General features: G+C 43.1%; 1 protein-coding gene across 4 annotated transcripts in view; it reads left to right on the top strand.

Annotated features, from left to right (window-relative positions):
• The window catches only part of LOC146823047 (uncharacterized), a 230,421-nt gene that overhangs the window by 84,951 nt on the left and 130,764 nt on the right, over positions 1–14,706 (top strand). For all 4 annotated transcript variants that reach the window (XM_085607251.1, XM_085607250.1, XM_085607253.1 and 1 more), the window contains one exon: positions 10,634–10,801. In XM_085607251.1, the coding sequence (XP_085463377.1) occupies positions 10,634–10,801 (168 nt within the window). The remainder of the gene's footprint in view (positions 1–10,633; positions 10,802–14,706) is intronic.

The raw sequence follows: 14,706 nt of genomic DNA, 5'->3' as shown, positions 1-14,706 counted from the left end.
CACACACGTTGAAATTGAGCAGGTATAATAGGATTAGCACCCTGAGCTGCAACCTCCTCTCTCCACACTGGGGGAACCTCTCGCATGGGATAGTGTTTTAATTTTCGCCTGACGGAGGAATCGCGTTTTGGCAAGGACCGGCAGGCAAGCATCATTCTAAAAGTGACAAGCGTTCCTACCGCGTCCTCGACTTCTGCGCCCACAATCAGCCCTTTACCAAACTCGGCCTGTACATCGAGCAGGCCCTAAGGGGCTCGTCCCAATCCCATATCCTCCCACTCTTGACTTAAAATGTTACACATAGTATCAAAAACATATCTCTGCGTTGGTGCCTCCCACTGCTGAAAGGTGACCATAATATCTTGCACACTATACTGGGGGCCATTCGTGATCCACCTTCGGGCTTGAAGATCTAGCACTTCCCGTTCCTCCGGACCTGGTAGCTGACTACGAGTTTGTCTACGAGGAGGAACAGGGGTCATTTGAAATGTCCCAAAGAGAGGGGACAAAAGGCCAGAGACGGTATCGATCATTCGCCTCTGAGCGGAGGGAGAATTCGTCATTAGGACAGGAGACAGAATATTAGGCGGGGCAGAAGAGGAAGTAACATTTACGGAAGGAGCCGAAGGTAAGGGAGAGCTCGGCAATGCCGGAGAAAGCTGTGGTGGGGGTGCAGGAACCGGTTGGGGAGCGACAGGTGGGACAATAGGCGGAACAGGCGAGGTAGGTGCTAACAATAAAGGTGCATTCGCTCCGGGGGCAGGCGGTAATCCAAAAGGTACATTAGCTCCCTGCGCATAGGGCGGGGGTAATCTCAACAGATGGGACATTAAAGGATCCTTCTCAGGGTCCACATTTTTCTCCGTAGGGGAAGTTGGCAACACTGGATAAGATTTATCTACCGCCATACGATGTTGCCTATCTGAGACCTCAATCGCATGATCGGTTTCATTATTTTTAAACTGTTGCGCAGCTTGCAAAATAGACATATCCCTCCTATCCCTTTTAGCTTGTTTTATTTCTTTCTGTTTGGCCTCCTTACACCATAGGCGAAAAGAGTCAAACATAGCCGGCCGGGCTTTTCGTTTAAACAAAGTGTTCTCCAAATTATCTGAAATATTGAGCTCAAAACTGCCGTTCTGTGGCCATCGTAAAACACCATCTTTTCTAGTATAGCGAACCCATGCCTCATTAAAAGCTATGGGGCCAATACCATGTTTAGAATATACTTCATAAGTGGGAGTTCCGGCCGGAGGAATTGGACAAGTGTCCTCCAGTCGGGAAGCCCTATCGCAATTATAACAAAACCATTTTCCAAACTTACTGAAACTAGGCATCGCTACCACAATAGTTTCTTTACAAACTTCAAGGGGTTAATTAGTCACTTTATAGTACAAAAAAACTGCACTCACCCCTCGGTTTCGGCTTTTGCAAAAGTCGAACAAAGACAAAACAAAGACAAAGGAGTGGCCACTATACTTAACTTAACCAGATGTTTCCGTACGCCAACAGAGGTCCGTCTGATGTCTCGCGATACAAATTACCAAAGGGAGCCAAAGCGTGGCCGCAGTCAGGCCAGCAGGTCTTTGCAGCCGTTGGAAGGGAGAAGCCACACGGTAAAAACCTTCGGTCCACTTACGACATGCAGGGGTCGATCACGTGGTGCGCGTCCTCCGGAATTTCCTTGCGGGGCTCCTCACGATCCTCGGGCTGGACCCACAACCTCTGAAGCGGCCTCACAGAGGGCACCAAATTGAAGAACCAAGCTATTTAAGCCTGGCGGCGCAGGGTACACCTGAAATCTTCTGAGTTCGCCTTCCAAATTACAGAGACACGGAACACTCCGTCTGGCATAGGAACTTCAATTTATTAGCTGCAGCTAGGTACAGTTGTCCTAGAAGTACATCAGTGGTAGGTTCTCAGGAGACTGCCACTTCAATCCGTGGCTCACAGTCTTTTGTAGCGCTTGAATCCCCTAAAGCAACAACCCCCACAATGTGCAATAAAAATACAAATTATCCACAAGAAAACATTCTTTGTACAAGATACAGGATAATGGGTAATAGAAATTCCTTCCCTAAGGTCGTGTTCTCTACCCGACCCTATAGGTCAGGTGGCATAGCCCTTCCTTGGTTAAATTAATTTACGACAGGACGTGTTTGCGTGTTGAAGATGGTGATTCGTAAAACAACTGGAGAGGCCGAGAACGGTCACCAAGGGTCAACAGATGGTTATCTGGGGAATTAGTTGCTTCGAGCCGGGTCTCAGAATGGACTTTGCTCAGGGAACCAGGAAAGGTCGTGTAATATGTTCAACAGTATAGAACGTGAAAGAAACGCTATGAAGGTTGAAGGGGCCTGAGTGAGGGCAACAGCATAATGGTGTTACAAGGGGAGATGGGGCCGGATTTGAATTTCCTCAGTGGTCTAGATACACACAAGCTAGAGGTTTGTCTGATTCTAATAATGGTGTCTGTACCGGGCGTGTGATGGTGAAGCTCTTCATCTGCTGGCAGATGTCACATTTCAAGACTTAGTCCTTAGTTTCCTTTGTTAGACCTAGCCACCAATAGCGCTGTTTCAACAAAGAAATAGTTGCTGTAATGCCTGTATGCGCAGAGCCCAAATCCTTGCGTGCTGCTAAGATTAAACCTTGCCTACAATCCATATTTGGTATTACTCTATTCCCCACTCCAGGAATCTGAGCATATGGAATGTTGTTTGTATCTAACTTGTAGGAGTACTATGTGAAAATGTCTTTACTACTGCTGAGCTGCCTTTGCGCAAAGCAATAACGGCCACCATAATCTCACCATCTTTTCTTGTTTTTGAATAAGTGATTGCAGCTACGGAAGCGTGCGTACAGCCAACTTTGCGGCTTCATCAGCCAATGAATTCCCTTCAACGTGAATACCATCACGTTGATGACTCAGTGTGTGTATCACGTGAGCCCGTGGTAGTTTGTTTTTCAACTCAACTACCTGTTCCCATAGCATTTTATGCTTAATTGGGCCACCTGTTGCATCTTTAAACCCGTTTGGTTCCCAATGATGTAAATATTCATTGTATGACTGCACACAGTAAAAAGAATCACACACAATTAGTGTGGGGAATTTGTGATCCGTATTTACAAGTGCCAGTATCAGTGGCACATGCTGCGCTGTATTGTTGCTTACTCCCTATGGCCGGTTGAGCAGATCCGTCGGTGTAAAAAAGGTATATTCATACTGATCTAGGGGCAAGATACTTGTTCGTATTGCAGAAATGCTTGTGTTTTTAAACTTGGATCAAATCTGTATTCAACGTCCTTTGCAGTAAGAGAATTAGCCCATTGTATCTATCTTGGATGTAAGGCTTTTGCATTCGGAATGCTAGCCCGTTGTAAACAGCCTCTAAGGCCGGTACCGGGGTTACGACAATTATGCGTTTTCCCTAGCCAGTGCTCTTTCTCTTGCTATTGCGGTGTGAACTGCTGTCAGTACTTTTTCTGTTGAAGTGAAACGCATTTCTGCGCTTGTGTACAGGTGTGATTTGAATATGATTGGTACTGTTTCGCCTTCATTGAAGGTTGAGTAAGTGTACCCTCATTGACCCACTATTACCTGGATCACTAAATTGCGTATATTTAATCATTCAATTCCGCTGTCACCAGAAATTCCATCAGGTTCTGGCATGCTATTGTTTTCTGCCGCACTGTCAGCATCATCAGAGCCCATTCCCCGTTCAGAAGCTTTGTCTTCAGAATTCTGGGCATGTCTGATTTATAGACCTGCAACTTTTTTCTTCTTAAACTGAGGTTTTGATTTTGGCTTTTCTTCTTTTTTGGAAGTATAGTCTTGAGCGTGCTGTTTGTCTCTAGATTTTGTACGCTCCTCTTTGTGTTCTGACCGTCCTTCTCTCTCTGAGCTTTTTGTCGAGCCCTGAAAGGAACGAGAGAAATGTGCATCAGTATCCTGATACCTGTCTGGTTTCCTAATATTATCCCTATTCCTGAGATTGTACATCCTTTCGGAGGGCTCCTGTGGAGGAGATCTACCTCAGGATTATGATCTCTTTTCCCTGTTATTTTGTTGTTTTTTATGATCCCACTTCTTTTTAGAAGAAGCAGGTGTCCTCTTTGAAGTGTCCTTTTCAGGACTGCCCATCAGTTGTGGTTTTAAAGCTTTCCCACCCAAACTGTCTCTGCCTAATTCTGCAAACGCAGTTTCAGTTATTTTGGGTAGTTTGTGTGTTTTTTTCTAACGGACTGTACTCCCTTAGGCGTTGACGGATTGCCACTGAAGCTGCTTTCCCTTTAATATTAGCAGGTATTATGGCTGATACCTGGTCATAGTTATTTAGTAACTTCATCCCCAAGTTTAGAGCAGGCTCTGCTCCGTACTCATTCTGTATTTGTTTTAATACATCCGGTATCACTGCTAATGAAGGAATACCATGAGTCCTGGTATATATGGCAGCAAAAACTGTACCCCAAGTGGTACAATCTTCTACTTGTGGTGTTATCCCCATACGCAAGCAGTTTTTTAGCATTCTGTGTTTTTCATACGGTGCAGTATTCGGGAATACTGCCTTGAGCTTAGTTCTTTTCTGAGCTACCCAGAATGGCATTTGTTCACGTTTTGTGGGCATTTTGCCCATTACCGCATGTAATGTTTCTGGTGTGATTTTAGTTGCTGTACCGTGAGATTGGGTTCTGTTTGTTGCAATTGTTGCTGGTTGGACTGTGAAAGTCCTCATTACAAATTGTGTCAAGTTCCTATAGATTTTTATTAAATCGGCCATGTTGCCCCATCTCCTCCGAGCGGGCCTAATCTTACTCTGTTTCTTATATGAGATAGGGCGCCTTTAAACCTTTTCCTTGAACATGAGTGGAATCTCTATGTTCTCGAACGGACCATATTCCATTGGTGCATCTCCTGTATAGTTGTGAAATGGCTTTGTTCTCGTATCTGCTTCTGGGAATGTAACTCATGAATAGGATACCTCTGTTTTGTTTGATTTGTGTGCCTCAATCACGAAAGCTACTAAGCCACCCCTAGCTGATAAACCATTTTCTATTAGTTTCAGGGTGATTGTATGTCTGAATTTAGGTGCAATTTGAATTGTATTTATATCTCCTTCCTTGTCTGTGAAGGGGAGTGCTTGCTGTGGTGGGTCTAAGACCGGGTTAGTCATTGTGTACATAGCACAAACTAACTTTCCAAGGAAATTATGATAATGTTTGCACAATTATAGGAACAAAATGTCCTTCAAGCTTGAAGAACCAACAGCCAATAAATAGGATTTTAGCCTACTCAGCTGTGGCAGAGTTTGTGCCCACCCACTCCAGACATCTCTAGTGTTTTGTGAATAGGGGTATCTGAGAATAGCACGACTGAACTACTCAGATTTTACAGTTAAATAAGTACCCAACCAACGTTGGCGACGCCATGTCGTGTAATTCCTTTATTACCCATACAGGACCTGCACATTTCAGATAACATAAACTGTGGGTTTGGTGGCAGACTGTCTCTGAGCACCCCCACCGAGAATGTTAGCCTGTTTGCATTAGCTAGCTCACAGTGCCACTAGTCTCTCCTCTTATCGGGGAGAGAATAGTTTCTGGCAACCTCAGAACATGACAACCCTGATCCCTCAGGACCGTGGAAACAATGTACTACTTTTTGCTCAGTTACTCGTGCTCATTTATTCAGTCTCAGAGAGTTACACAGAAGAAACAGTTGGGCGTGTTATAATAAGAATTTATTGCACAGTTGTTCTTCTAGTGTAAAAGAGATGTGCTGATACAACCGTTAGACAGTAGCAGATATATATGATTAGCAGTATAGTGAATATAAAAGGATAGTACAGTCCTACCATCTTGCAATAAGCATGAATAAATACATGAATAAAAAATGCATGATAAAAGTGCGCATTCTCCTATGATGCCTACCTAGATGTACCTAAGTGTACCTAGCATGTGAGTAGGTATGAAGCCAAGAAACCCCCTAGGATTTAATCGAACCCCATTACCTGAAGTGTGAGAATGTAGGAGCCCATTCTGGTCTCGAGTTGGACACCCCGCAAGGGATGTTTAGACCACTGTCAGCTGGAGCGTCTGCATGCAGAAGCCTCAGTGTGTCGGCCTGGAAGTCTCGGTTCCTTCTACCAACCCTAGCAAGATGTGCTGTATTTATGCAAAAAGTATCTAAGGTTTCTTTGTCCCTTGCCTTATGTATTAGCCATTGTTGGATTTGAGGCTAACGTATGGGATGAACCTTGTACGTAGATATGGTGGGGTAGGTAGTGTAGCCCCTGCCTGGTTTCCAAGAACCCTGATGAATATTCATTTATATTGTGTGAATCTATTAATGGGGTGATAGGACTCTATTGTTTAGGAAAAACCCTCCTTCTGCACCCAGGACTAGAACTAGGTAAAGGTTCAATCCTAAAAGCTTGTTACTGTGTACTGTAAGGGAGATAATGTAGGTGACGGTGTATGATATTACCCGGGCCTATATTAGGGTGCCTATATGACACATAACACCATTTGGCACCTCTAAACCCAGACGCTCAGAGGACAGGAGTGAGACAGGTTCACACCTTGCTTAGCGCTCACGGCTTGTTGTGGCATTCATTTCACTTGAGGCCTTTTAGGGATAAACCAGAATACTTTCACACAGATCTGCAACAAAATTAGAAAGGGGGAAGCAGAGTGGATATGAGAAGGTAGGAAGATGATAAAGCATTCAGAATGAAATAATTTCAATCCCTTTACTGGCTCGTGTATGTGTGCTATGTGCACTAAAGGCGTCCTCTTTGATTATATTGTTATTAATTTTATTTAAGTATGAAATCTTCTAAAACATTTGGCCCAAAAGGGTGGTCTAGCTTATCATTAGTTAGATAAGTGGTGTTCATGTGCTTGAGATCCGCTGCTACACTGGTCCTTCAGAATGGCACTGCACCTAAAGTATGGAAGGACTCTATATCGGTATCTCTTGTCAGGAACTGTGGAACTATGGTGACCCTTCACGCTACAGTTTATTGTTAATGATTAGCCCAGGAAATAGTACTTGGTAGGATTACATATGACCAGTTTAGGAGATGTGTCAATTGTTACTGAATACTTCTAGTAATTCAAACCAGACTCAGATATGGATACTACTACAAATTTAAGCAGAAAGTCACTATTCAAAAATCCCTGTTTTTAGGCTCATTAGTAGATTTCAAATCTGATTTGGATAGGTGAATAGAATCTAATAAAATGGGGGCACAAAATGATTTCCATTTTTTTTATTTCAATTCTTTATTGACAGTACATTACTTGTATCACAGACTTGAACTGCAGTGTGCTTAAATCCAATATACACAACCGCACAACAGGAACAAAGGTTCTTCCAATGGAGAGAGGGGAACAGATTAGTCATCTAATATTGAAGGAAAAGGGGAGAACTGTGAAAGAAAGAAAGAACCACCCCTCCCCCCAAACAGGAGAAATCTCTATCACTGCTATGAACGATGTGCCTGAAACATGAACTGAATCCAAGCAGGATTATGCCCAGTTTAGGTACAGAAAGGCACTCTGTTCCACATACTCCTTTCCCTATGGTCACTCACCCCACTGCAGGCGCGGAGTGTGCCTCACATCTCCTGACTCTTGGCCTGCTATTATTCCTCAATGTCTATCTGTAAACCATATAGAAGTGGATTTGTTAACACCGAAAGCAGCCCTCAAGTAAGGTGAACCGATCCAGTACTGTCGAAGCCGTGTTGCTGTTAGCGAGGTAATGGAGATCAGGCCATTATCCAGGTCGTGATACCCTATCTTGTGGTTGTATCTGGCCATAATGCCTAACCGGTTGTTACAAATGTAAGAATGAGCCCCAGACCTCCTCAAATTTCTGCATTTTGTCCTTGAATTTGTACATTAATTTTTTCATGGGTGGCCATCCCATGCATTGTTGGAAAGCCACATATGAAGAGAGGGTGACATGGGTGTTTTAAAGTGGTGTAATATCACCACTTTTGCCTCGGCCAGAGCCATGTAGAGCCATTGTTTCACATGACAAGGCATGATAGGACTGAGGTATCATGCTCCTGGTAAGCCGGTCAATCTCCTGCACCAAATCCTGTGGAATTCTCCTGGGTAGCATCCCCAAGATGTAGTTAAATCTTAGCATTACGTTCTAGTTAATATTCAGCACTCTGCCCCAAAGTGACAGTTAAACTTTAGACCAGTTTGCAAATTCTATTATTACGTCGTTGATGATGGGGATGAGGTTATCTCTCACTACATTTGTTAGGCCGCTGTTCAGGTACACACCAAGGTATTTTTGGTGGGTGAGATGCCAAGTGAACGGTGAGGCCCCTAGCAACACTGTTGGAGTTGTTGGTGTCATCGGCATAGCCACACACTTTGACCAATTTCTTTGATATCCTGAAAATCTGGAGAATGACTCAATGACATTCATCAGAGCTACCAAGACGTCATCTGCATAATGTAATGCTTTCTGTTCTCTCCATCACCATCTGTATCCCACGGATGGGTACTGTATTGCGGATAGTGGTTGCAAATTATTCTAGTGCTATCAAAAATACAGAAGGAAGAGGGGGCAACTCTGTCTTCTTCCCCTTCTAATGTCAAAGAAGTGTGAGGTGAATCCCCATACATAACAGAAGCTCTGAGAAAGCAGTGGAGCCAACAGACTTTGTCAATGAATGTGCTACCCAGACCCAATGTCGACCATCACCTTAAACACATACAGACACTCCAGAGGGTCAAAAGTCTTTTTGTCCTTGAAGGAAAATACAAATCTTTTCTTCTTTGCCCTGTATTAACTGTCACAGTAGGTGGGAAAGCATTCTCAAATGCTTCGCAGAAGAACAGCCAGGTACAAAACCCACCTGTGAAGGATAAATTAAAAGGGGGATATAAGTGTTGAGCCTAGTGGCCAAGATCTTTATATCCGTATTTATAAGGGATATCAGTCGATAGTTGGCACAGTTGACGAGGTCCCTTCCTGATCTGGTTTTCAGAGAAATCTGGGCCATATTAAGTTCTGGTAAAGGAGTGTTTTTGGTTGAGATTTCTTGGAACAGTTTGCATAGCAACAGTAATAAATGGAATTGGTCCAAATAATATATTCTAATACTTGGATAGCTATATAAAATTGTGAGGCTAACTGCCAATATCTGTGTCACTAGCAGATTACAAAGGTGTGTTTTTGGTGGCACCCTGTTTAATCTTTTCCTAGCAGATTTGTATTTATCACAGAGTGCATTAAATACTTATCCACCAGTATAGGGAAATTAGTGGGACATGAGTTCGAACTGGCATCTAGGAAGTACATCTATGTTAAAAGGCAGCTTTGATAAAGACAATTTTGCAAACCCTCAATTCATTTAGTAACCGCTATGGGTGTTATAGATTTTTGCTTTTAAACTTGTTTACTGTGGCGAAGCGGTCCCAACATTTACAAAGGGGATTCTTGTATGGTGGACTGATGGTGATTGAGATTGGGAGGAAGTCGAAGTGGGCGCATTGCAATCTGTGCTACTGAACGGGTGTGATGTTTTGAGTGCTCCCCAAGAGACTCTTAAATGTAATGCCTAAACTACCATGTAAGGGATTGGGAAAAATGTATAAAGCAAAATCAATGGATTTGCATAAAGAAAATGATTCATCACACCTGGGTCCCCTAAAACATAATAATTATTTGTATCACTATGAAAAATAGCTGCGTAGTAACTATATGTTAATGTAATTTAGTGGACAATAAACAGATTTTTCTTACATTTCCATTGCGTCAACTCCTCTTCCTAGTGATTTGTGACAGTTCTGTTGCATATCCCAACAAGCAAGGAAATCTTGCCTTAGTGGTTTGGGATGGGAAACAGTACGCCACATCTTGTGTTACTCTTTTGGTTGCAGCAATTTAAAAAGTTGTCAACTCCTGTTGTCATTAAGTGATTGATATTCATTACGATCTGATAAAAGCAGATATACAACAAATGATTAATGTAGCATATAAAAAATCAGAACCGTCTGTTTTAAGTCTGGCCTAGAGGAGATAGCTTTAGCTGTTTTCCCTGCATCATGTTTCTCAAATAATTAATAATAAAAGTACATACATATAGGCATACATAAAGGTGATTTCATTCAGACTTCTTCATCCATTGGTCTGTTCAAGTGTTGATCACATTTTGCTTCCACCTACCATAGCATACAGCTTGGGGCAGTGGGTCAGCCCACTTCAATCATTGGCTGCCTAGCTTTGTGGGTGATGGCACTTTGCCTGATCACATGTCCCCTGCCATCAGAAAAAGTGCACTTCTGGGTCTGGCTAGTGCGTCACCCCGTTTTGGCAATTACTTTTTATATTCTTACAAACAAATGCATGCTTGTCAAACAAGACTTATTGGCTTTGCCAGTGCTTGATAAAAGAATATTCTTATTAGATGTGGATCACGTAATGGACCGATTGTAAATATGGATTATTATTTTCCTGCTTTTTATGTACGTGGTTTTAAAATGCTTACTTACTGATGTATGTTATCTCGTCTTCCATAGATGTACAGATTCTATGGTTTCCAATAAGCTGAATCGAGTACAAATAGAATTAAAAAAAACATTTCCTATTTGTTTTGGGCAGATAAGATGAATGTTCTAACTGAAAGGCATGGAACCATCATGACAATTGGGATCAATAGGCCTGAAGCCCGAAATGCGGTGAACTCTCAGACAGCATCCGAGCTGGTGCAGGCATTTGAGTCCTTTGAAAAGGACACTTCACTCACTGCAGCAGTATTTCATGGAATAGGTAAGGCATATGTCGTAAGTAGCTAAATCCTACAATTAATTGCATTCGTGCAGTCTGATTCCCTATTAGATGTCTGTCTGAGAAACAGATCTTTCTTCTGTGAGGAACTAGGGAGGATTGTGCTTTGTGCAAGAAGATTACTAAAAACACTGTAGTGGCAACTAATAATAGCAACAAGCATTGAAAATGCAATAGGTCTCGCCTTTGATTAAGTTAAAGCCATTTGCTTTGCTAATGGTATTGTATAGCAAAGCAAATGGCTTTAACTTAATGAAAGGCGAGACCTATTGCATTTTTAATGCTTGTTTTTTAGGGCTACTATTGATTACATGAGGCTGGCAGTTTAAGCTGTCTCTAGCCAGACCTAAATATAATGGTCTCAATTCACAAAATATCCTATAAAGTAAATAAATATATAAATCAGAAATGCGCTTCCATATAGTTACTCCTATGTTTGGGACACGCACCAAACTTTTTTGAAATTCACAAAGAATTCCATTAGCACTACTTACTGCGAATCCACAACAGTCACTGATTCCCAGATGTACTCGAGTGTGCTATCAATTTTTGCACGGTTAGTTTTTCTTTATTTCTTCATGGGGAAAATATTTTTTCCTGCACAGAAACACCCGAGTTTACACCCACATAATTTTTAGGTCTGGCAGCATCCAAGAGCTTTTGATTTTGCTAAAAATTTAATATGTATTATACCTATTTATAGGGGGTTCCGTCAGCCCTCTTTACCCTTAAGTCAGTTGTGTCATTCACTTTTTCTTCTGCTCACTACAGCATACAGCATGGATGGCATTCATGGAACACATCTGCAGGCAAATTAGTATCCTTCAGTGCCAGGGACTTCTAAGACAATGTGTTCTTTTTGATATCTTGCTTTGTTTGTTTGTTTTTTATTTAGTTTGATATTGGCGATAGCCAAGCACTCTTTACAAAACATACACATTATAAATTAACAATAAATCATGTAAGTGTGTAAATCAATGCACAAGATGAGTGACATGAGACAGGGTTACACGGTGTAGATGTAACATGTCCATATCTCACTGTGCTATATTAGAGGGATTACAATTTATGAACTGCAGGTAACCAAAGGCATCTATGTGTTAAAAGCAGTAACCTACTTACCTATCTACATAAAATTAATAATTGTCATCTGCATGTTACATGATGTGCTTAGCAGGAGACACATTAACATCTACTCTACTTTGGTTATAACCTGGAACTTCACAAAACACAGATCTCTCCCACAAATACGTTAACCTTCAGAGTTATCTCAACATTACTACTATTCCCCGAGATTTACAGGGCACCTGTGCAGCAGATGCCTTAACCCAATCAACTATTTTAAAATGCAGACTTCGCAAGCAACTAAGCAGAACAGATCTACTGCCATGTTTTTCCTTGTTGCCCAGATTTTGCCTCAGGATTGGGCCACTTTTTTTGCCACAACCCCAATGCAAAATCTAATTTGTTAAATCTCATAACGCGCTTAAATGTACTCATAATATACCTGATAAACATATGTGTGAAGATCTTAAAATCTTAAAATCTGCTGTCACTTCTTGTTATGTTACTTCCTGTGATATCACATGATTGTCACGCGCTGAGACATCATGCACTGTGATGGCATGCATCATGCTTTCACTTGCATACTGCCTAACATGGTTAGTCAACATACTTCTGTTTTTTTAGGAACAGTGGCATGTCCTCACATATTGTGTGCAAAGAAGGGCAATGGTAGAGCGTAGGACAGAACGTGTCTGTAAAGGTTTTAAGTTTATACAGTGAATTACCTTGCGGTTCATGTTTCAGATAAAAGCATGGTGTTACGTAAGTTCTTAATAGTCTATCTTAATTCGATTTACAATTATTTTTCAAATGTATTTGTATACTTTTCTATAATTTTATGTATCACTTTTTATGATGTAACCAATGTTACGGGTCGAGTCCCAATATACAGTGTAATATGTGATAGTAATCCAATAATTCTGCAAACTTTTGAACTCAGCAAGTTACAGTAGTCACAATCGTCTGACCTTACAATCTCTGGGCCTCCAGTCGGCCACTGTACTGCCCTGACTGCCAACACTGCTCCCAAGACGTTTCGCTACTTCACATGACACTACCCATCTTCAGCGCTGGACACCTTGGATTACTCATCTGAGCAGCGCAGATTTGGTCTTTCTCCGTCTAGTCACACAGAGTGGCACAACCTCGGAACCAATCTCCTATGAGAAGCACCCACCAACTATTTCTGTTCCAACCATAATGTCCATCTTTACCATGGTTACATCTCAGCCCCTACCTTTCATCCTCTCCTCCCAGTGGTCCCTCACCTGCGCACTATCAGCCCTCTCACCCCCCTTGTCCCCTCAGTCATCCCTTGACCACAGCCTTTTGCTGTCTTCCCGCCACTCACCTGTGCAGCCAGTGCAGAGTCTCCCTCGGGCATCCTGACGCCAAAGCCCCCACGAGCCTGTAGACTGTCTATTGTGCCGGCGAAAATTATTGAGCGGCCTCTGCGGCCCCCAGGGCTACGAGAGGCCGCGGTCGCTGCTTCCCAGACCAGGCCCCTGCTCCAGCATCGCAGGCGCCCCGCCCCCTTGGCCAGATGCGTCAGGGACTCGCACGACAGGCAGGCCTCCTCCATCAGAACGTCATGGGAGATCCGCCCACAACAGTAACGTAAACCAAACGTGCTAAGTGACGCCTTCAAGAAGGTAATTTCTTGCCCGCCCATTTCTTAAAATGCGAAGTGTACCCTCTGGATAAAGTCTGTTCCGTCTGTTCGGAGTTCATCTGTACTTGGAATGAGAGAAACCATTGCGACATCTATCACTTAGCGATGATGTCATTAGTCCACTCAAAGCCCAGCTGTAGGTTATGGAATGTCAGTCAGCACAGTGTGTGCCATTGCAATAGAAGAAAGACTACAACAACCGCTCGCCAGGCATCCGCTGTTTATTTTTGCATCGCGCTTTCACTTTAAAGTGAAAGCAAGATGCAAAAATAAACACGCGGCGACATGTCTCCTTTTTTGTCCGGCCCAATCAGAGAGCCGGACTGGCGCGTGCAAGGCAGCGTGACGAAGCTTCTGATTAAAAACTTCGTCACGACAGCCGTAATGCAGGCGAGCCAGTCCAGGTGGGCCGGTACAAAAAGTCAAAAGGAGGCAACCGAAAACCCTCCTTTTCAATGGGAAGCCAGCGTTTAACATAAACGCGGACGCTACCCAATGAAAATTAGGGGCGGGGCTTCAAGTCCCCTTCTTGAAACTGACTTAATTATATAGCTCTCGCGGGCGAGGAGCGCATGCACGCTCCAATGCCAGGCGAAACCTAAAAAACTGATAGAGAGACGTCTAGCTGCATATTCTTTACCTTAGAACATTCCCAAAATCGTAGACTGGATATCAAACATCGTGAGCATTAACCTTGCGCGTCAAATGGCTCCTCATTGGCGTCCAGTGCTTAATTTGAGCTGGTGGTTTCCGGTGCTCAGCACCACACTTAATTGGTTTCCAGTGCTCAGCACCGGCACTTAATTGGTTTCCGGTGCTCGGCATTGGTACGTAATTGGTTTCCGGTGCTCGGCACCGGCACTTAATTGGCAACGCCGCACCTAGGACCGTTTTCATCGAGACTGACTGTGAGACAGTTGGGTCTGATGGCCTCCTGCATCCAGCGGATGAAGTATGCTTGGTGGCGTATGAGGTCTCTGCAGTGGGATCTGAAGTCACAGTGAACACAGCATCAGGGGAATCTCTCCAACCTGGTACAGATTTCAAGGGAGACAGAAAAAAGATCTGTGGTGGTGGCTCGAGGGCCATGTTTTGATCATCAGCAGATTTCTCTCCCTTCTCCCACCCAGCGCTGACAGTGGTGACCGAT

Source organism: Triturus cristatus, chromosome 5_2 (genome assembly GCF_964204655.1).
Source record: "Triturus cristatus chromosome 5_2, aTriCri1.1, whole genome shotgun sequence".
NCBI classification, from domain to species: Eukaryota; Metazoa; Chordata; class Amphibia; order Caudata; family Salamandridae; genus Triturus; species Triturus cristatus.
Note: the sequence above shows the minus strand (reverse complement) of the source record. Positions and strands in the feature narration are given on the sequence as shown.